At 49.2% G+C, this 21,708-nt stretch overlaps 2 protein-coding genes across 3 annotated transcripts in view; one reads left to right on the top strand and one right to left on the bottom strand.

The window, feature by feature from the left end:
- Positions 1–586: 586 nt before the first annotated feature.
- On the bottom strand, positions 587–9,737 carry DLL1 (delta like canonical Notch ligand 1). The gene is made up of 11 exons (XM_083857778.1): positions 8,632–9,737; positions 8,137–8,448; positions 7,866–7,926; positions 7,371–7,628; positions 4,864–4,924; positions 4,257–4,387; positions 3,942–4,111; positions 3,587–3,803; positions 1,803–2,595; positions 1,573–1,687; positions 587–1,236 (listed from the first exon to the last, which is right to left on the bottom strand). The coding sequence occupies exons 1-11, from the start codon at positions 8,689–8,691 to the stop codon at positions 1,231–1,233; spliced, it is 2,184 nt and encodes a 727-aa protein (XP_083713904.1). The 5' UTR covers positions 8,692–9,737; the 3' UTR covers positions 587–1,230.
- A 3,310-nt stretch (positions 9,738–13,047) lies between these two features.
- FAM120B (family with sequence similarity 120 member B) overlaps positions 13,048–21,708 on the top strand; it is a 70,261-nt gene continuing 61,600 nt past the window's right edge. The window contains exons 1-2 of one of the 2 annotated variants that reach the window (XM_083857696.1): positions 13,048–13,152; positions 16,669–17,714. In XM_083857696.1, coding sequence (XP_083713822.1) covers positions 16,695–17,714 — 1,020 coding nt within the window. In that variant the 5' untranslated portion in view covers positions 13,048–13,152; positions 16,669–16,694. Of the gene's footprint in view, positions 13,153–15,788; positions 15,820–16,668; positions 17,715–21,708 lie in introns of those variants that run through there. The other variant, XM_083857695.1, reaches the window with a different exon arrangement.

The raw sequence follows: 21,708 nt of genomic DNA on the forward strand, positions 1-21,708 counted from the left end.
GAATTGTGGCCACCAGTCCACAGTGTCCATCTCCTGGAGAGGGAAGTCTGGGGGAGCTCACAGCCCATGAGAGCACATCAAGGACCTGAGCTAGAGGCCCTCCCTCTCTGGTGTGTCCCAAACTCACCTGGACTCCAGGCAAGTGTTCGAGCTTGCAAAAATTGAGGAGTTGAGTCATGACAAGCCCCATGTCTGGATTGCAATGGAGTGCACTCAACTCTTGCTCTTCCTCAGGAAGTGACTCTATATGTGTTTATGTAAACACACAGCCCAACATGACTGGGCAAAATATTACTCAAGGTTTTGCCATTTGCCTTTGGGGTAAGACTGAGCACAACAGTGGGGTCAACAGGTCAGAAGGTTAGGAGGGGAAAGAGGTATTGTTGTATTGTGTATTCCAGTTGTTCCCCAGTTTTGTAATAAGTCTCAGTCCTAATCAATTCCCCCACGAGTCCACAGAGGCCTGTCAGATGCCTGGTTGCAAAATTCAGTCAGTTCACCATCAGATATGGAATAAGCATAGCACTCTGGTTATCATTAATAATATTTATTTTGGAAAAATATTTTAAAAATGAATTTCTTCATTAACAAAACGGTAAAAAAAATCAAATAACATTTTGCACAATATTCCATAAATACATTTATATACAAAAAAATATAGTCACATAGACCCGAAGTGCCTTTGTACATATTTACCAAAAATTTTAAATTATAAAAAAATGAACATCACAAAATACTCAAGCTTTACAATTATCATGAAAATATTTTTACAGATTCAAAAAAATAACACACTTTTTCTCACCTAGTAAAAACACATTTTAGTATCAAAAAAGACAATAAAGGCAGTGTTTGTGTCTCTAATTCAAGAAAAGACTGGCTCATAATAATCCAAAATATACACTTCAGGCAGTGCATGCTTCTTATGTAGTAATTAAGTCCATTCATTTAAATATATATAGAAAAGCAACTGACCATAGTGCAATGATAAAATTCATAAAAGGCAGTGCAACAGTAATCCTTGAACACAGACCCTTGCCTGGTGTCCATCTGGTTTCTTTATTTTGCAGTCACTTTGCTAACTTCAGTAGAGAACCAGCTCAAGCCTGAATTTAGTTTCTCAGCAGCAGTCAGTGAAGGAATCTATCTCCCATTCCTCTTTCAGCAGCATTCATCGGGGCATGTCTCCTCTGAAATTGTTCTTGACAACCACCTTGCCATATCACCTCTGGTTTACACCTGGAAAGAGAAAACACAAGCAGAGATCAGGAGAAGTCAATGGAACATATGAAGAGGGTTGTTAGGCTGCAGAGGGTGAGGACTCTGCATGAAGCACACCAAGGAGTGGGTCAGCACACCTCAACCACACTACCACTGTACCCTAATCTACAAAACTTGTCAAACCCACAACATCTACAGCAGCAAGTCACTGAGTTTGTCTCTACAACATCCACAGCATCACCTGGATTTCAACAGGTACAAACCACTGTGGCACTATGGAAAGGAGTTTATCTGCCCTGCCATGTATTGGATGGAAGCTGTGGACCAAGATTTTGCTGTTCCAACCCTACTAACCTCAGTTGCTATGATGCACTCGTCTTTCTCTTCTGATATGACATACACCGACTGGTACTTTGTGTCCTTTGAAGTGGAATATACTGAATCTGGTCGCTTTCTTTCAGAAGTATCACTATTGAAGGCAAAAAGAGAAAGAACAAGTCAGATGGCTGTTCCTTAATGCTACCTATGAGATATACACTCCCCCTTCAAAGCCAAGCTGCCCCCTGCCATCAGATGTGAGATACCTCTTTAGTTGTACTGCACTTTTCTCCTCTGCCTCTGAATCATATGTTTCACACTTGGCTTCACATTTGCTGTGCTCCTCCTTAACAGAGTCCTCATTCTTGAGTTCATGCACCAAATTGTAATCCACTGATGGGTATCTGACTTTGTAGCCATTTTTATCAGAGTTATCACTGTGAAAGTCTACTTTCTTATTTGTGTTTTTAATCTGAGTGGCACCAATGACACTTATGGAAATGTCCTTTTCGCGCTGGCAGTTTGCCAGGTTATTCATCGTCTCGGTCTCGCTCCTGCAGGCATCAGGCTGGTGGTGCCTCTTCTGCACTCTGAGCCTGACGCAGACGACCACAGCAGCACAGCCCAGCAGCAGCATGAGGACCAGAATAATCCCAGCGCAGACAGCGATCCAGGGGAACTGGGAGTTCTGGCCTTCGGTGTACTTCTCAGTGAAGTCAACAATGACGGGTCCCTGAGGCGGCTCAGGGAGCAGGAACTGGCAGTTGAGGCCGCCGTAGCCGCGGGCGCACTCGCAGACATAGCGGTTGTTTCTTTCGTGGCAGGTGGCCCCATTGTGGCAAGGGTTGTGCTCGCATCTGCTCACCGGGGTGCTGCAGTTCTTCCCGTTGTATCCTGGCGGGCAGGTGCAGGAATAGTCATTGATGCCATCCTGACAGGTCCCTCCATTGACACAGGGGAAGGAGGCGCAGTCGTCCACATTGTCATCACAGTGTCTCCCAGTGAAGCCAGCCTGGCACTGGCAGATATAGGAGTTCCCCAGATCCACACACTGGGCTCCTGCAAGACAGGAAAGGGGATGAGCTGAGTGGTGGGAACACAGACACAATAGCCCTCCACTTGCTGTTCTCGGGGCAAAAGGCACAACCAGCAGCTGAGGAAAGCTTTCTTTTTGAGAGGGTAGCGCAACCTTTGCCAAGTTAAAAAGCACACCTTTTTAAGAAAGATTTCTATTAAGCAGATTTATTTTTCATTCTCAATCCTATTCCTTTTTTAACATTTCACTCAGCTCGAACCAGAACACTAGTCCAGGTCAGGTTAACACCACATCTCATGTTACAGAGTTTGAGTGGCAATGAATAAGGGAGGACTACAGTACAGAAAGTCTTCACTAGTTTAATCAAAACAGGAAGATTACTGTTACCAGATTACAAGTAATAATGTTTAGCACTCATGTAGTATTTCTATCCACAAACCTCTAAGACTCTTTGTAAAGGATTTGAAAGTATAATCTTCCCCATTTTCATGCATGAAGCTTCAGACCAAGTTTCTTGGCCACAGCTGACTCATTAGAAAAGGCAATCTCCAGCAGTGGCCCAAGCCACGCCATTGCTTTCTTAGTACAGATCCTCCTCCACCAAGTCAACTATTGACATGACAAGGACGTTTTTTACAAGAGAGTGTAATGACAGGATAAGGCAGAATGGCTTTAAATTGAAAAAGAGCAGGTTTAGATAAGATACTATGAAAAAATTCTTTACTGTGAGAGAACAAGTTGCTCAGAGAAGTAGTGGATGTTCCATCCCTGGCAGTGTTCAAGGCCAGGTTGGATGGGGTTTTGAACAGCCTGGTCTGGTGAAAGGTGTCCTTGCTCATGGCAGAGGCTTGGAACTAGATGACCTTTAAGGTCCCTTCCAACCCAGACCATTCTATAATTCCATGACTGATCAGTGTGCCTTGCTCAGTGTGCCTTATTATGAACTGCAGACAAGAAGCCAAAGTAAGTCTACGGTCTCCTTCCAGAAGACCACTGTATCATGTTTGGCCTTACCATTAGCACAAGGGGTGGAACTGCAGTAATCGATTTTCTTTTCACAGTTGAAGCCAGAATAACCCAGCGGGCAGCGGCAGCTGTAGCCCCCGTCAGGGTTGTCGGTGCAGCGCCCCCCATTGAAGCACGGTCCGTCAGCACAAGTCATGGCACTCAGCTCACAGTTCTTCCCATAGAACCCTGGAGGGCAGGTACAGGAATAGCTGTTCTCGAGATCCTGGGGGGAAGAAACGAGAAACGATCAAAACATTTGTCTGAACTTGCTCAGAAATCCAAAAAGGGATTTTGAAAATCCATAAAACTGATATTAACTCCTCCCTTGGAGTTTCAGGTGACACAAGCAACTCGAACTTACAGTGCAGCTTCCACCATTCTTGCAAGGGTTGGCATCACATTCGTTGATTTCAATCTCACAGTTGGAGCCTGTATATCCAGGTCGGCACGAACAAGTGTAGCTCCCCTGACCAGTATTGGTGCACGTGGCACCATTCTTGCAGGGCTTGTGGTGGGTGCAGTAGTTCAGGTCTGTAAAATAAATATTGTCTCTTTTTAAAGAGAGCAGCCAAGATGCTTACTACTTTGCAGGGCTAGCAGAGGGTGGGTGAGCTGCAAATAGTTGCCTACTTTCTGCTCTTTAAAAGAGATGCTCAGGCAAGGACTGAGAACTCACCCTGGTTGCAGAAAAGGCCACCCCAGCCTTCCTGGCAGTTGCACTGCCACGGCTGCTGACAGGTACCATGGAGGCAGCCTGGGTATCGGATGCACTCATCACAATAGCGCCCCTGCCAGCCCACCCTGCATCTGAAAAAAAAAATGACAACAAAGTCTCATCAGATTTAGGCTTCTCACAGTTGAAAACCCTATCACAAACACTGCAAGCACACTGATGCCAGGGATCAAGTTTCCTAAAAGCCCTCAGTGATCCTTCATGTGAGAAAGTCACCAAGTCCAACCATAGCATCAGCTTTCATCAGTCCTAGCTATTTCTTCTGCTTCCTTAGATAGACTCATGGTTTTGGAGAGTTGATTTATTTACTCTAATAACAAAGAGCCAAACCTTACACACAGCACCGTACACCCATTAGGATAATATTAATGGCAATGATGTTTGACTTATGAAATAATACTTTGATCTGACATCAACCAGATTTCTCAAATTTCCATCTGATGTGAAGAAAGTCCTTTAAACCAACTCTTCAAATGTCCAATGGCTTATTTAACCAGAGCATCAATGCTGAAAGACAAAGAAGGAAGCAGGAAGGGAGTGGAAAACTTACTTGCATTCCCCAGGCTTGTCGCAAAAGCCGTGTTGCTCGTCACATCCAGGCAAACAAATTGCTGTAAACAAACCAAGCAGGGAAAGACATCAGCACTGGTACCAAAACAATTCTCTTTTACAAGTCTGAGTCTGAGAGCACCTTGTGAGTGGGGAGTCCCTTTTACTAGGCTGAGGCAGTTAAGCACAACTGAATTAATCTCTGGAGTCTGCAGGAGTATTGATCTTGCCCCATAACTGGGCACTTTACTTATCACCAGGGATGAGCATTCTTCTTAATACAGTTGCACACAAACAAAAGAGGGCTCACAATTGCTCCCTTCCCCACAGCCCCTAGCCCTCCCCTTTTCCTTCCCAGTGAGGGTCAGAAGTCCTTTTTTCCAATTCTATGCACACAGCTCCACCTCTTAATATCCCCCGAAAGTGTGTGTGCAGATAAGAGTGGACAGCTGGTGTGCAGGGTGCCAGTGCAAGACAGCTGCTCTATTGTCTATTCTCTCCCAGCAGCTGCCCCACTGCAACAATACCCCGTTCCCGGAGCCAATGGGGCCGGCGGCCGGCGACCGGGCAGCCTATCCCTGCCCACAGCTAATCTATGGCACGCGCGTGATTTCGCTGCAAAAAAAAAAAAAAAAAAAAAAAACAACTTTTTTTTTTTTTTTTCTTATTCAAATAAATAAGTCTAAAGTTCTTCCTCCCTCCTTCCCCCCTCCGCCCTGCTCCAAAAAGGGGCGGGCGGGTGGGTGCAGCCCTGGTAAAAGAGGTAAGCGGGCCAGCGGGAGGGAGGATGAGAGAAGGGAAAAAAGGGACTTCTGCTCATTACTTCGCCTGGTTATGGAACTCATTAAGCAGGCACTGCAAAGTTTTAATTCAACAAAGCCGGCCGGAGACAATGGCATGAGAGGGGAAGGAGGGGGGAAGAAAAAGAAAGAAAGAATCAGTGCTGATAATCAGATCGCCTCCAAGTTGGAAAGAATGGAGCTGGGGGCAAGGCAACGGGAAGCAATCTGCAACTGGCAGCTCCACTCACTAACGGCAAAACATTCTTTTTGCATGCACACACAAACACATCTCCCCTGCCTAGTAGGTTTGTGTCAGCTGTTTTTTTCTGAGAGGGAAAACACAGAGTCAAGAAAGACGGACAGCCTTCTGCTTCACTGTGGGAATAGCAGAGATGTGCAGGCATTCAAAAGTGCTGACAGCCCCAAAAGAGCTCATTATCAAAATGCTTCCTTTTTCCCCACCCCTTGACACAACTGGGCTAGGCACTTTTGATCATAGGAAAGGTGGTAGCTCTTTTTAAAACACTATCAAAGAAAGGGAGAGCCCCTTTGCCTGTTGTTTATTGTGCAACATTGTACCATGAGCTGCTAAAAGCATCCTAGCAGTCACTAACAGTGTGAATAATCAATCAGGAATGGTTTGATAGCAGCTCAGCTGAGACCACAGTGTAGGTGGGTTTAAAGGAAGAAAGCTGAGAGGCTGCTTTACAGCCTGGAACTGTTTTCTTCCTGCCTGCCTGGCCCTTTGATGACTGCAGAGGAGCACTGGCCCAGTACGTCATCTGCCAGCATATTTCAGATCCGTGTATACACACAAACAGAGAATGCCATCACAGGCTGCAGCAGGGGCTCTGTGTGCACGTTTGGGTGTACACCACTATGGATCTACAAAGGGCGGAATCTCGTACAACCGGAAAGTATCTGACATCCTGGACTATCCTGTCTGTGATCTGCTTACTGTCCCAGCTTTTCCTGCTGCATCAACACACCACATTCCTCAAAAACTTTAAGCTCTGGGGTATGTTTCATGTCCCTCGCTACTTTTTGAGTATCAATTAGCATGGCAATGGCACAGGAGAGAACTGAGGAAGAAGTTGAATGTTCTTGTGGCCCCATGTGCAGCAACTTCTGTCAGTGGCAGCATATGAGTATCCCAAATGAGAAATGCACAGTCTAGAAACCATAGAGAATGTCTTGGACTTATTCTTAATGCAAGAATAATCCAATATCCTTGGACTTTTTCTTAATACAAGGTTGCAGAGGATCAGACCATAGCAAGCCTATTCATAAGCCACATGGATGTTGCCAAAGCCTAGCTCCCTCCCCTGAAGCTATGTACCTTGTAGGTGATGATATCAAAGTTGTGTGTTTGGAGGGTGGATAGGTGTAAAAAGTAGTCCTGATATATTTTAATAAATCCTCAAGCAACTGCTGAACATTTTGCTGCCAGATTAAATGGTCTACAACAAATGAGCAAGAGCGTAGTGTTGGCATTGACATTTTGTTGGCTTGAGAGGGGGCTGTCTGCATTAACTTTCTGTGGCAATGCTGAGGATCTCCCATCCCTCACACTGGTAAGGCTTGGGCACAGAACCAGACATCCACCCACCACTGCTCTGCTCTCCCTCCCCATGGGGCCTGATGTCAGAGAAACACCCCTACACCAACCCCAAGAGCTGACACTGCTGCAAGGGGCACCCGAGGAGACAAGGAGGTGGATACTCACGCTCCGTGCAGTACTGGCCTTTCCAGCCCGGGTTGCAGACTTTCTCTCCACGCTCTCCACAGGTGAAGTGACCAAAGGCATCGTCCCGGGGGCGGCAGAAGACAGAGCAGCCCTCTCCATAGTAGTGCTCGTCGCACACAAAGCGATAGGAGTACTTGAGGTCAGTGCGGCCGCTGCTGTGAAGGTCCTGGGACCACTCCTCACCCACTGCCAGGTGTCTCTGCGTGGCCAGGCGGCTGATGAGGCGCTCAGGGTTTTCTGTGGGAGAGGGGAGAGGAGAGTGGTTAGAGAGCCCAAAGCTGCCAGGGCATAGGGGGGTCTCTGGTGGGAGGGGAACTGCAGAGGCAGGATGACATGGCTGCATGCCAACAGGTTGGCCTCTCTTGCCACAGGTCTACTGTAGAGGAGAGTGTGTTACACACTGCAGAGAAAGGGGCCTAATAGAGCTGCAGGGCTGGGATTATTACGGGGAAAAGTGTGTGTCAGGACACTTACCAGTGGTGAGGTCATCAGGTGAGTCCGTATGCAGAGCCTCAATGATGAGCGAGAAGGTGCCCTGTGGAAAGAAGAAGCAGAGACATCCCACCAGGAGGGCATGAGAGCAGGTAGGCCCAAGGGGCAGTGCCACCAGTCCCCAGGAATTATCTGTCGTTGTCCCCCTCCCATCTTGACGCTTCAAGGGGATTGGTGGCCTCTTGGAATGGCACGGGATGGGTCGCGATGCGTCTGTGCCGCCCCTTCCAGCATCGCCCCCCACTTCACTTACGGGCCAGGTGAAGCCGAAGGGGAAGCGGATGGGATTGCTGAAGGCGGGATCGGCGCCGCCCGCGCCGTCGGGGACGCTGAAGGAGTTGGCGCCGAGGACGGGGGTGATGGCGCTGCCGTAGGTGCAGGGCGGCTCGGGGGACACGCTGGCCTGGTAGTGCTTGAGGCACACGCGGAAGAAGGTCTTGCAGTCGCACTGCTGGAGCCCGCCGGCGCCGGGGCCGCCCCCCCGGCAGCAGTTGCGGTTGCTGAGCAGCCCCTTCTTATTGACAAACTCCTGCAGCTTCAGCTCGAAGACCCCGGAGGAGCCGACCTGCGGGGCGGGGACAGCGGCCCTCAGACACCGAGCAGCCCCCTCCCCAGCCCGGCCCCGGCACCCCCTCCCCGCTCCTCACGGCTGCGACAGGCAGCGACAGCCCCCGGATCCCCCGCAGGGACCCCTCGGTGCAGGGACCCCCCGGGGCAGCATTCCTGTCCCCAGCCCGCGGGCACTTACCTGGCAGCGGCTCAGCAGCACCGAGAGGACGGCGAGCGTCAGCAGGAACCGACCTCCCATTTTGGAGGTGCAGCTCTGGTGCCCTCGCTTTCCTCCCCCTTTATCTTCTCGTCAGAGGGAAAAGGGGAAAGTGTCTCTCGGGGTAAAGGGAAAAAACACAGCGGCCAAAGCCGCTCGTCCCAGCGGAGCTGGAAGAGTTAGTGTCACGGTCTCCTTCTTTCAGGAGTGTCTCTGACTTTTTTCCCCTTTCTGTCGATACCTCTAGATGTGGCCTGTCGGCAACTGACAGCTCTTTCGGATGGCAAAAGAAAAAGAGAGGAAAAAAGGACGAGGGGGAGAAAAAAAAAAGTTAAGATTTATCTGTTAAACTCTTTTTCTTTCGCAATCCACGATGCTCCCAGGAAGAAAAAAAAATAATAAAAATAATAAAATAAAAAGCAACTTAATTCCCAACGGAGGCAGAGAAAAGGCTTCCCAAGGAAGATTAAAAATTGGCGATGTGGAAATCCCTGCAGAGGCAGCGGCGGAGGCAGCGGCGATAATTCCCGGGGCGGTGCGATTTGCGATTCGCGCTTGGGGAGCGGCTCTGCGCGGCCGCGCTCGCCCTGCGCACGTCGGGGCTGGTGGGTGTCAAACAGCAGCGGTGGCGGGCACGTCACGTCGGAGCCTTGATACCCTCTTCACTTTTTTTTTTTTTTTCTCTCTTTTCCTTTTTTTTTTTTTTTTTTTTGTTCAGAGGAAGCGAAGCTCTCTTTTCCTTCTCGTGGGTTTACTTTTGTTTTTAGAGGAATCCCAGCCAACAAAAATAAGCAGCGAACAGAGCGTGTCCGGGTGTGCTCCTACGGGGGAGGGGGTGCCTGCTCTGCTCTGCTCCGCTCCGTGCCGGGCTCGCCTCGGCTCGGCGGCTCTCCGAGGTGAAGCGCTAAGGATCTGCCTCTCCTTGGGCGCCCGCCGCCCTTATATCCCGCCGGCCGAGTGCATGCCTAATGAGATGCAAATGAGCAGCCCCCCAATCTGGCTAGAGCTGTCACAAAGGAGCCACTTTTCCAAACCCTCCTCTCAATGGATCGCCAAATGGTCAGTGAGCTGTAAAATGTGCAACCCTCCTCCCCCTCCCCTTCGCGCTCACAAAACGTGTTCATTTACATTCCTGCAAATTTGGTAACCGCAAGAATCCCCCTTCTGCTCCCGGGAGAGGGTAACACCCCCTCCGCACCGGGGAGAGGCAGCGCACCACGCTCCGGCCGGAGAGCGGCTGTAATTGCCTCTCGGAACGTGCAGAGCAGCCGCCCTGACCCCAAAAAGTGACTCGGTGATCGTGACTGCTCCGAGGGGCATCTCCGGCGTTAAAGGGACGAGGGAGGTGGGAGCCAGCGAGCCACAAGCAGGGGAGTCCCATCCCACGAAATGCGTTCACACCGCATTTCCCCTGGAGTAACCGGGGTAATTGGGGAGGGGGACAGGGAAGGTGGACGGGGCTCGCTCTTCCCTCGGCTCCGCTCAGGGCGCGCATCCCCCGGCGGGGGCACAGCCATCCCGGGGTCCTGCGGCGAGCGAGGGAGGACACGGGCGGATCACGGAGGGGACTCACGGAGGGGACTCACGGAGGGGACCCTTTTGCGGGGTCCGCGGGTCCCGCCACCGCCGCCACCGGAGAGAGCCACTCACCGCGCCCGGCTCCCGCACCCCTCTATGATTATTATCATCATCACCAGCAACTCTCCCTCTCTCTCTCTCTCTCTCTCTCCCTCTCTCTTTTTTCGTCCTTCAGCTTAGTAAAAAGTGAGTTTGGTGTGTGTCGTTCGCGTGGCTGTCATTAAGGCCGTTTGTTATTGTGTGAGGGCTGAATCAGTTAGCTCTTTGTGCTCTCAGCTGTATGGTAATGTAGACAGCACCTGCTCCCTGCACAATGCGAGGGAGAGAAAGAGCTCCCCTCGGCGCACGCTACTGCCTCTACAACAATGTCCGCACATTTTTTAAAGAAATCCCTTCCAGCACTTCCCCCCTCCGCAACACACACACAGAGTCACATACACACACACACACACGCGCACAAAATAAACCAGCCCGAATTTACACCACTCGTCACCTTTATATATATATATATATTATTTTTTTTAGGTATCCATCAGACAGTACAACTTCTGTTTTAAAACATTGAAAGCAGTTTACTGGTGCGGTGAAAAAGGGATAGAGACTATTACCATCTGAGCAGGCTCTTAATGATGGATGGAAGCAGGGGATAAAAGTTGGAGGGCGACTTTGGCATGTCACTCGAAGCCGGGTTTTCCACTTTGTTTAGGCCCTCTGTTTAAACACCTTTGGTAGGCGCAGGCGGATTCATTAGGATGCAAGGTGTAACTGTCTCTGTAAATGTCATTTTAATTGTAACAGATCATTTCAGCACAGATTAAGCTTGTGTGCGAAAGGAGAGGATTTGGCTACAATAACCTCACTGTAGGTATGCCGTGCTAAAAGCCTTATTATGGCGACTTTATTGGGTTGAAACGTGCATTTGCATGGCAAAATGTGACTTCCATTGAAGCAGATGTCTTGATCACAAATTATCTTACAATGCGCTAGGAAAAAAAAAAATCTTAAAGACTTCTTAAAGTAAAAGCATTGAGTAATACCAATTAAAAGAAAATCACTAATGAGTTCATTCAGCTCAGCTCTTCTTGACTATTCCAGGACTGTAGCTGCCCACATTCATTTACCAGGGGTTTGTGGCACCTACCCCAAATCCAGGCCACCTACCCCAACCCTTGCTACGAGGGTTACAACGTTTTGCAACGTTTTGCCACTCAACGCGTGTCCTTTACATCTAACAGTAGTTGAAGGAGCCATCTACATCATCCAGGTGCTCTTTCTCCGCCCCTCGACGCATAAGCAAAAGTTTAAAATGTACAGGAATGCTTGATTATTTTTTTTAAATTTTTTTTTTTAATTTTTTTTTAATTTTTTTTTTTAAATTACAGAGTTGTTTCTGGGCAGAGAGGGGAGCAGCAATCCCGCAGGCACCGTGGACGTAGAGAAGGCGGCTCAGGAGGGATCCTTCCCTCCCGGAGTCCCTCCCGGCCCCAGCCCCAGCCCCAGCCCCAGCCCCAGGAGCGGGGGGCGCATCCCGCAGCAGCGCCGCTTCTCACTGCACATTACTTTTGCCACCTAGCGTCAACATCTTTCCGAGTGGCTTGTCGCTGCTTCGCAAACTTTGCTGCGGCGTTATCCCCGGGAGAGGGGGAAAACATCACTTCGTATGAGGTTTACTAAGCGAGTGGGGCGGGGGGGTGAGCGGCAATATCTGTCTTGAGATTTGGGTGGTGGCCCGTCGGTGGAGGCGAGAAGTGATATATCAACGCGGATCTTTTAATCTACGAGAGATAGAAAGTTGGTCCATTAGCATCCCCTTGCTTATAAAACTGGAAATAAAAAGTTACACGCGCGAGGGCTTTAATCTAGCGATAGAAAAAAAAAAAAAAAAAAAAAAAAAAAAACCAAACCGAAAAAACTTGCCCCCAAATCCTTAACAACCCCCCTTCGGTACCGGGTATTTGTTAAATTGACGTGGCACAGATTTCTCGATTACCGCTGCTGAGCGTGACTGAAAGGCGCCGTGAGAGCCGGCAGGATCCTGCCCACGGCGCTCATTCTTCTCCGGCTTAATTTATGCCACGCGATTCTGTATTGGGGAAATCAAGCAGAAAGCTCCTTTTTCTGCTTTTTCCCCCCCTCTCCCTCTCTCTTTCAGATGCTGGACTAACGGGGAGACTGTTTAACTTAAGTGTTTCTATAGGAGGCTGTTGTAGTTTAACTCCTGCCCACCAGTAGCTGAGGCGAACAAAGGAGGGACTCGAGGTCTAACTATTCATCCATTCTCTGCACTTTAATTTTCATTGATTTCGAAGACAAGGGGAGCCCTTAGGGATTCTCGCTGAAGGGGGATGACACGCCTTTAGACGCGATCAGCCCCCCAGCCAGCCATCTGCTCCCAACCAAATGGCGCTTTTTCGCTCCCAACCGCGTGTCTCCGCACCGCGCTCTCCCGCCGCCCCCCGCCGCCCCCCGCCGCCCCCGCGCTGCTCTCCGTGCCCGCGCACCGCCACCGGCCCCGCTCCGGTCCCGTCCCGTCCCGCCCGGTGACCCCGCACGGCCGGGCCCGGCCCCGCCTGCAGCGCCTCGCTGGGGCTGGTGGGGCATTGTGCTCTCCCTCCCTGCCCCTAATTGATACACCCTTCCCGCAACGCCGAGAGCTCCCCAGCAGCCGCAGCTTTTATTTCTGAGCGAGCCAGATTATGAGAAAAAGTCACTTTAAAAGGGGGGAGTGGGTGGGATATGCGCGTGTGTTAATTAGGGCGACGCGCTGCCATCGCTGGCGCGCAACCCTGATTTTTTTTTTTTTTCCCGGGACGGAGGGCTCCGGGCATATGGCGAACGGTGCGTCGGCGGAGGGACGTGTACGTGTGGAGCTATGTGTAGCCGAGTGTGCATAATATTTTAATTAGGTCTATAGTCCCTACGGAGGTATGTGTGCGTGGCTGCCCCTCCGCCGCACGCCGCCTTCACCTGTTCCTCCGGGCCGGGCGGGAGGGATGGGAAGCGGGGAGAGGGCAGGCAGGGTGCCGCTGGCCGGGCTCTGGAAAGGGATGGGAAGCGGGGAGAGGGCAGGCAGGGTGCCGCCGGGCCGGGCTCCGGGAGGGATGGGAAGCGGGGAGAGGGCAGGCGAGCCGGGGCTCCGGCTCCGGAGGCGTTACCGGGGTACCGGCGCTGCCCCAGGCGCCCCCATCAGAGAGAGGCGGGTGCGTGACGGGCGCGGTGCCGGAGGGCGCTCCGCCGCCCTTGCCGTGTGCGGGGAGGAGGATTAAGAAGTTTAGCGTGTAGGTTAGCCCAAAGTTGCAAAGGCATGTGCTGATTAGAATAAGAAAGGGCAGTCGCGTGGCTCAGCTGGCACACAGCGAGGCCAGATGATAGATAAGCAGCTCTGGGTCTTCCCTTCCCCCCAGCCCCCTTTTTGAAATCGCAAATCATCTGCTCCGGCCCTATCCTAGCCCCTCATTTTCATTACAATAGTTGTGTGTTTACCTGTGATCCTGGGACGGGGCATTCCTTTGTCTCCCGAGGAGATTACTGCAGCCAGCTGCTCTCCAACCCTTCCCTGGGCAAATCCCGAAGTGGCCCCTATATGTGTTTTACTGATTGCACACGAGGAGAAAGCCAGATACCCCCTCCCCCCGCCCCGGCCCCGTTTCCCTGCGCTACTTGTTTGTTTGGGTTCGCTCCCTGGCTCGCTTCCGACGGGATTTTATGTGTGGGAAACTAAGAGGGATAAAATTGGTCACTCGTGTGCGTGAGCTGTCATTGCTCCCAAAGTCGGAAAGGTGAAGAGCTGCCTACCTCCGCCCCGGGGGGCAGAAACACGGGACCCCCAGGGAACAACGAGACAAAAGGGGTCGGGGAAAGAAGGTTCCCCCTCGGGCTGGAACATAACTTTTCCCGAAACTTCGCATGGGTGTCCTGAGCTGGGCAGGTCCCATTCCTCCTCCTGGCCCCGGCTCTGGGACACGCAGGTTCAAATACTCTTCCTGCCCGTGCCTCTCTTGGGAGCACCTCGGCCTTGTATCTTTGCCCGCCTTTAAATTCAAGGATACTCAAGATCTTCACTACACCAGAAGCCACAGACCACATCTGAACTAAAAAACCTTTTGAAGTACCTTACCACACTAAATATCCCTCGATCCTGATATTTATCCTGAACCCCAGCCCCCCATTTGCCCTGTGAAGAAAGCCCAGTGTAACCCCAGGCAGTGCTGAGGCCTGGCTCGTCTTGGCAGAAGTGTCACAGAGAGGGAGGGTGAGCGATAGGACTCAGATCATGTACAGGTGATAAAAAAATGTGATGGCATTCCTCAAAAAAAAAAAAAAAAAAAAAAAAAAAAAAAAAAAAAAAAGTTCTGTGTTGCATGTATGAGATTTTTGCTGGATGGCTGGAAATACTCCGTTCTGTTACCAACTTCAGTAGCAATATTCGCTGCCTCTGCCAGTTCTTGTGGGAAAACTCCCTCTTTTGCTTAGCATTATTAATTGTCATCTTAAGCCAGAACTCTAAATAGTAGCTGCAAACTACCACCCCAGCACAGGTCGGTCTCTAGAGCCCTGTGACAGCACAGAGTGCTGCTGTACTGCACTGCATTTCATGCATGAAGGGTTTTTGTGTCCTCCCTTTGCAGAGTGTGTGCATCTTGTGCATTGTGTGTCGGCTGCAGCGCAAAACTTGCTGCTAATAAACTTGGGGGGGAGGAGAGGGGGCAGCAGTTTGCTTCTAGAGCTTTCCAAGCCACTTCCAATTTGTGCAGTTTTTATTTCTTTCTGCATCTCAGGGTAGGCAGGGGGTGGGAGAAGGTGGGGGCAAAAACTCCTCTGCAGAAGGTAGTTGTGAGAAAGAGGATGGGTATGGACGGGGCGGGATCGAGCTTTTGGAAATGCTCTCCCCTTTTCTGAGAGCATCTGCCCGGAGACGAACAGATGTGGGCACCTGCGGTGACAGGCCACATATGCTCCATCCTATTCACGGGCATTCAGACACCGCTACAATGGTGCGGCTTTGTGTGCTCGGAGTCACCAAATATATTAATCTGCACTCCCCAGAGCACCGCTCTCTTTAATTTTTCACCGGCAATAACATCTGATCTAATCTCCCCACGGGCTCCCCCGTGTCCCTATTCCCCCTCCCGGGAAGATGTGGAGTTATTCACGTCCCCACCTGTTGCCGGCGGGTCCCAGGGCGTTATCCCGGGATGTGCGGCCCGGCCTGGGGGACAGGGGGCTCCGCTCCGCCGGCGATCCCCGGGCACGGCAAAGGACACCCACCCCCGCCCGACCCCCGGGTCCAGGCCGCGCTGCCGGGGGGATCATCAATCTCCCACTCGGGGTGGGGGGCGGGGGGATTGAAGCGATTTCTGTGCTCGACGCTTTCATGTCCCCCCCGCCCCGTTCCGCCGTGCCGGCCGGGTTTGTTCGGGGACACCTAGGCCGCTCCGGCCCCACTGCGGCCCCACAAAGCCGAGGGGGCGCAGCCCGCGGGCGGGGCGGCCGTGCCTGACACTGCGGCCCCACAGCCCGGCCCGGCCCGGCCCGGCCCCGCCGCACGGCGCAGGCGCGGCCCCGCCCCCGGGAAGCGGAAGCGGCGCTCGGGTCAGTGCGGGCCGTGGGGCCGGGCGGTGGGGCCGGGGATCCCCGGGACCGGGCAGGGCTGGACCGGGCCGAGCTCAGCCGAACCGGGCCGTCCGCAGCCCCGGTGTGCGCGGGCAGCGCGGCCCGGCCCGGCCCGGGAGCCGCACGGAGCTCGGGGCTCGGCCCTGCCCGGGCTCGGCCCTGCACCCCGCGAGGTCCTGAAAGGCCCCTTTCAAACCAAACCGTGATTAAAGAGGGGGGTGTTCAGAACTCTTAACTGATAGGTTTCGGGAATGCTTTTAAAAAGCTGTCTGCTCACAATAGTTTGTAAACTCGCTTTCCTTTCTTTCCCTTTTGAATACCATAAGCATGTATATTTCTTAATAAAAAAAAAAAGAAAAAAAACTATCAGTGTTTTTCTAGTATTGTGTACTTTCCTGTACGCTATTAACCTGAAATCTCCCTCACTGCAGACACTCAATAACTGCCCAAACACAATCCTGTACCTTGTGCTCTGGGATCACCCTGCTGGAGCAGGGAGGTTGGACCTTGTGGTTCCTTCCAGCCTTACTCATTCAACGATTCTGTGAATTTTGTTTGCTCATAATTATGAGAATCTTTTTGATATTTGTATTTTTCACTGATACAAAAAACAGAAGTGGAATGGAAAACTAATGAGTACTTACATTGGGTTTGTTGATGGGAAGTAAACTGTTTCAAATTGTTAAAAGCCAGGATACAGCAATGACCTCTCTCAGCAAAAGCAGAAAAATAGCAGTTTTGTTTCCAAGCAGCTTTTTTTAAATTATTGTAGAATTTCATTGTTTCTCAGTATTGCATCTTAGAATGTTATTTTTATTTTTCTTTCAGGCTGCTGTGAGTTTCGGAGATCAGCCATGGGTGTTAAAGGCTTGCAGGGCTTTGTGGCAAGAGTTTGCCCTGACGCGTGCCAGACGGTAGATCTGAGAGAAATGGCAGAAAAGCACCGCATTGCTCATCCTGATGCCCCACCTGTTATCGTGGTAGATGCCATGAGCTGCGTTAGGCGCTGGTACACACCAGAATCCTGGGTGTGCGGTGGCCAGTGGCGGGAGTACCTTGCCATTTTAGAGGATTTTATCAATGCTTTTATGGCAGCTGGCATCCAGTTGGTGTTTTACTTCGACGGGGTGGTGGAAGAGAAAAAGAGAGATGAGTGGATCAAACGGAGGGTGAAGAATACTGAGGAAATAGCCAGATTATTTCGGTTTATCAAGACTCACAGGAAACAGCCAGGGAGGGAAATGTTTGTTCTACCTTCAGCTCTGCCTACTTTCACACGTTATGCCCTGAAATCACTTGGCCAAAAAACAGTCTGCACATTGCAAGAGGCAGACTTTGAGGTGGCTGCATATGGTTTGCAGCACAACTGTATAGGAATTCTGGGGCAAGATAGTGACTACCTCATCTATAATACCTGTCCCTACTTTTCCATTGAGAACCTCCATTTGGACAGACTGGTCACTGTTATGTACTCTCGAGAAGTTCTTTGCCGTGTTCTGGGTATTAGTTTGACAGACCTTCCTCTCTTTGCCTGCTTGCTTGGCAATGATATTGTTCCAGAAAGCATGTTGGAAGGCTTTTGGCACAAATGTTTAACCACCAGTCCCCGCAGGAATAGCAGCTACAACAGAAGAACAAACATACTGCTATCTGTAGCAAATTACATCTCAAAAATTCCATGCTCGTACAGCAGCCTGAAACACTTGGAAGAGATTCTACCTCTGGGATCAGACAAGACATTGCTTTACAGAGGAGTGAACTCCTATCTTTTGCCTGGGCAGCAGTCTCCGTGGATTCCCCCCAGTGTAACAAATTGTCAAACGTTATCACTTCAACAACAATCAGCTCTCTGTCAAGATAAAGAAATCTTTCAGGTAACTTTTTTTTTAAAGCTTAGTTATCACTTTATTGCCATGACTAGTTAGTGGAAGTTAGTAATGAGTACATCAATCCTATTGATTTGATTTGCTTGTGCAAAAATCTTTTGTCTGTTCAGCAGAGCCCCAGTTAGGACTATTGCATGCATTAATATGAGCGCAGATGCAGCACATTTAATAAAAAGAAGTTTCTCTCCTTTTGAAGCGTCAAGTAGGTCAAATAATGGGGAGCAGCCCCTGTATAGGCCAGCAGCTGGGCACAGAAATGTACTTCCATGCATTATATGATTTGAGTATTCGACTTGGTTTTTACTTTGAGAGCCCATAGGTCAGCCATAAGCTGGCCAGTGATCTGCTTGGCTGCACCTTGCATTGGAGATATCAAAGGCTGCTGTGCTAAGAATGCCGAAGTTGAAATGACTCATGGTGGAGACATGGAAACTCCTACAGAATCATGTCATAAAGTCATGGAATGCTTGGGGTTGGGACCTTAAAGATCACCTAGTTCCAAACCCTGCCCTGAGCAGGGAGACTTCCACTAGACCAGGTTACTCAGAGCTCCATCCAGCCTGGCCTTGAACACTTCCAGGGATGATCCAACTCCTTTCTTGTCAACCTGGGTCAGTTCCTCACCACCCTCACAGCAAAGAGCTTCTTCCTAATATCTCATCTAAACATACTTTCTGTAAGTTTAAATACATTTCCCCTCATCCTGTCACTACACATCCTTGTGAAAAGTCCCTCTCCAGTTCTTTTGTAGTCCCCTTTAGGTATTTGAAGGCTCCAGAGCCTTCTCTTCTCCAGTTATACAACCCCTGCTCTCTCAGCCTCATAGCAGAGGTGCTTCAGCCCTCTGATCATCTTTGCATCCCTCTGGACTGACTCCGACAGGTCAAAGTCCTCCCTATGATGGGGAGTCAGAGCTGGACACAGCACTCCAGGTAGGGAATCACCAGAGCAGAGCAGACAGGGAGAAACCCCTCCCTTGCCCTGCTGGTCACGCTGCTTTGGATGCAGCCCAGGGTTCATTTGGCTATGAGCACACAGTGCTGGTCAAGCTGCTTATTCAGCAGCACCCTAAAGCCCTGCTTAGCACTGCTCTCAATCCATTCTCCATCCAGCCTGTCTTTGTGGTCAGGGTTGCTCTGACCCAAGTGCAGGATCTTGTACTTGGCCCTGTTGAAATTGATGAGGTTTTCACTGGCCCGCCTCTCAAGCCTGTCCAGATTCCTCTGGATGGATCCTTTCCCTCCTGCATGTCAATGGCACCGCACGGCCTGGTGTCACCAGCAGACTTGCTGAGGGAGCCCTCAGTCCCACTGTGCATGTTCCTGGCAAAGATGTTACACAGTGTTGCTCTCAGTACCGACCCCTGAGGACACCAGTTCTCACTGGCCTTGCCTTGCACATCCAGCCATTGACCACAACTCTTTTGGCGCAACTGTACAACCAGTTCATCATCCACTAAGAGGCCCATCTGGGCAATCCATGCCTCGCCAGGGACAAGGATGTTGTGCAGGACAGTGTCAAATGCAATAAGGCTGTATTTTGTAGTTTTTGATTCAGGTTAAATTGCTCTGGTTTTCATTGCCCCTGAACTACCCAAAAGCACTTAAATGGGTTTATTAATTCCCAAAGGACAGGGGTGTAGTAGCAAGTTTTAGTTATGGCATCCCACACAGGGATGCACAGTTATTGGGGTGAGATATGGTCAGATAGAGTCACTCTGGGAAATTGGATATATTAGCTTAGGGTGACGTGCCTGGCTAATAGAAAATGTGCTACTTTGCACCAGAGTTTATGGAATAGTAGTAAGTCTAGAGTACAATTCTGTAAATTTGTGGCAATTAAGATAACATATTGAGATTTTTAAAAAAATCTATACAAGGAAGTGTATTTTAGACCCTATATTAGCCATCTGTCGTATTTTATTAGGTCCTTATAGACTTCAAACACAGACCCTTTTTTTCTTTCTCTTGCTTATCTTGAGCATTTTCTTTAAAACTATTTCTGTTTCCTTGTATTACTCTAAAGTAGTAATATAATTTACATTTTCCTTTCTAAAAAGAACTATAAAACATTTTATAACTACGTTGTAACATATGCAATGCTCATTTCAACTAAATTGTAGATATATTTGGGCTTTTATATTAATCACACATAGATACAATACATATCACTTTTGACTGTTGTGGTTAAATAGAAGATATTTTAAAAAATCACCAGCCATACATCTTAATAAGGTGTTGAAAAATACTCTTTCTGCTTGAAGCGCAAGGAAAAAATAGCCAGAATGGAATTATCTGGGTTGGATTATGGCCAGGACAATAGTGGCAATATCTTTATTCCTTAAGAGAATATACCATGTGGTCTTTATGACAAGTGGTCATTATTTCTTGGCTTGGTCTTTAATTTGAAGGGCTGAAGTTCTGAAGCACCATGCTGAGCTACTGCTCTAATAAAATAATAATGTTTAGAAATTCCATTGAGGAATGCCTCACTGTTGCTGCATGAATCCTACATGAAGCCAGTCCCTGGGCCAAGAAAATTACAGCCAAAATGTTAGACATGTAAACTTCTCATTTGTTTTTGTTACAAATATTTGTATGTGTAATGTGTGTGCTTTGCTTCATGTTTTGAAACCCATATGTAGTTCTGCTTACCTTGTACATTGTCTGAACTGCACATCAATGGCACACAAAGCTCAATCCCAACCACGAGGGCATAGCCTCATGTTGCTTTTTCTCTCAGAAAAGCATAACTTTCTAGCTGATTGTATGTATGAATCAGAAATATTTTTCAAGACACAGACATTGAATACAGCAATACTTTTGAAATCAGCGTGTATTTTTTTCAGTACATAAGGTTGTGTTGATTATTGGCAAATCGCAATAAACTGGTGTTGTTGGTGACCTCATATCTGTGGCTGGTTTCTGTGTAATAGTTCAGTGCTTCATTAAAATCATGCTTAGAAGTACTTGATGCTCTGTTTTTATTTTATACAAAAGTGTACTTGGGGGATTACATTGTTTACACGTATTAGGATTACTAAAGCATTTCTTGCAGGGAAACCTTTAATTTGTTGTATAAGTGCTCTGTTGATTGGCGCTGTTACACAGAAAGTGTGACGTTTCAGTAGGATTAGTTTTGATCAGTAGGGACTGAGTGAATGACTGCAGCTTTGACCTGCTGAGTTGCCAGGTTTGCAGATTCTGAAATTCTGCAGAAATGGTGAATTTGTTTCTGGTCAGTGGTCCAGTAATTCCTGGTGAAAGCATCTGTAGGTAGCTGCAGCAGGGTGGCACAACCCAAACCGTACAGATAGCACGACACATGCAGGGAATGCAGAGCAGAGAAACATCAGTGCCTGCTCACCATATGACACAGGTCCTGGAAAATTTATTAGTGGCACCCGCTGAAAGTATTCACTCCTCTCAGCTGTTTGAACATCCCCAGAGTTTTGGTCTGGGGTTGTGAAGTAGAAAGTCTGTCTGGCTGTGCACTTGGCCAATCCAGATTGCCAGTGTTACTGGTTGGAATTCTGTGTTGCCTGAGAACATCTTTGTTGCTTTCTCACCTGGGCTGTTCCAGACCAGCAGACCCTGCTGGTACTGAGTACTGGGCCTGGTACTGGGGCTGCTTGTAGCCAGCTGCTGTTGCCAGATGTATCTGCATCCAGTGCCTGGTTAATGTGCAGCCTGGGTGATACTGTTAATTCTGCTTTTCAGCAACATGCCTGCAGGTCTGGTTTTCCTCACTAGAGTAAATGGCATTTCTTTTCACGGTGGAGAGCTGTTGCAAAGTAAAAGTGTGGTGAAGTTAAGTATTCTAATTTTACCAGAATGTAAATGACACCAAGTCAGATTGGGAAAGTACAGCTGTCCTGTGTAGTTCATCTTGCAATAAAATTAAGTTTTCATTTTTTCATGCCTTCACTTACTGTTTAAAGAAAGGAGTTACATATTCAGGTGACTGAAGGAGAGTGGCTATG

Source organism: Zosterops lateralis (genome assembly GCF_965231275.1).
Source record: "Zosterops lateralis genome assembly, chromosome: 3".
NCBI classification, from domain to species: Eukaryota; Metazoa; Chordata; class Aves; order Passeriformes; family Zosteropidae; genus Zosterops; species Zosterops lateralis.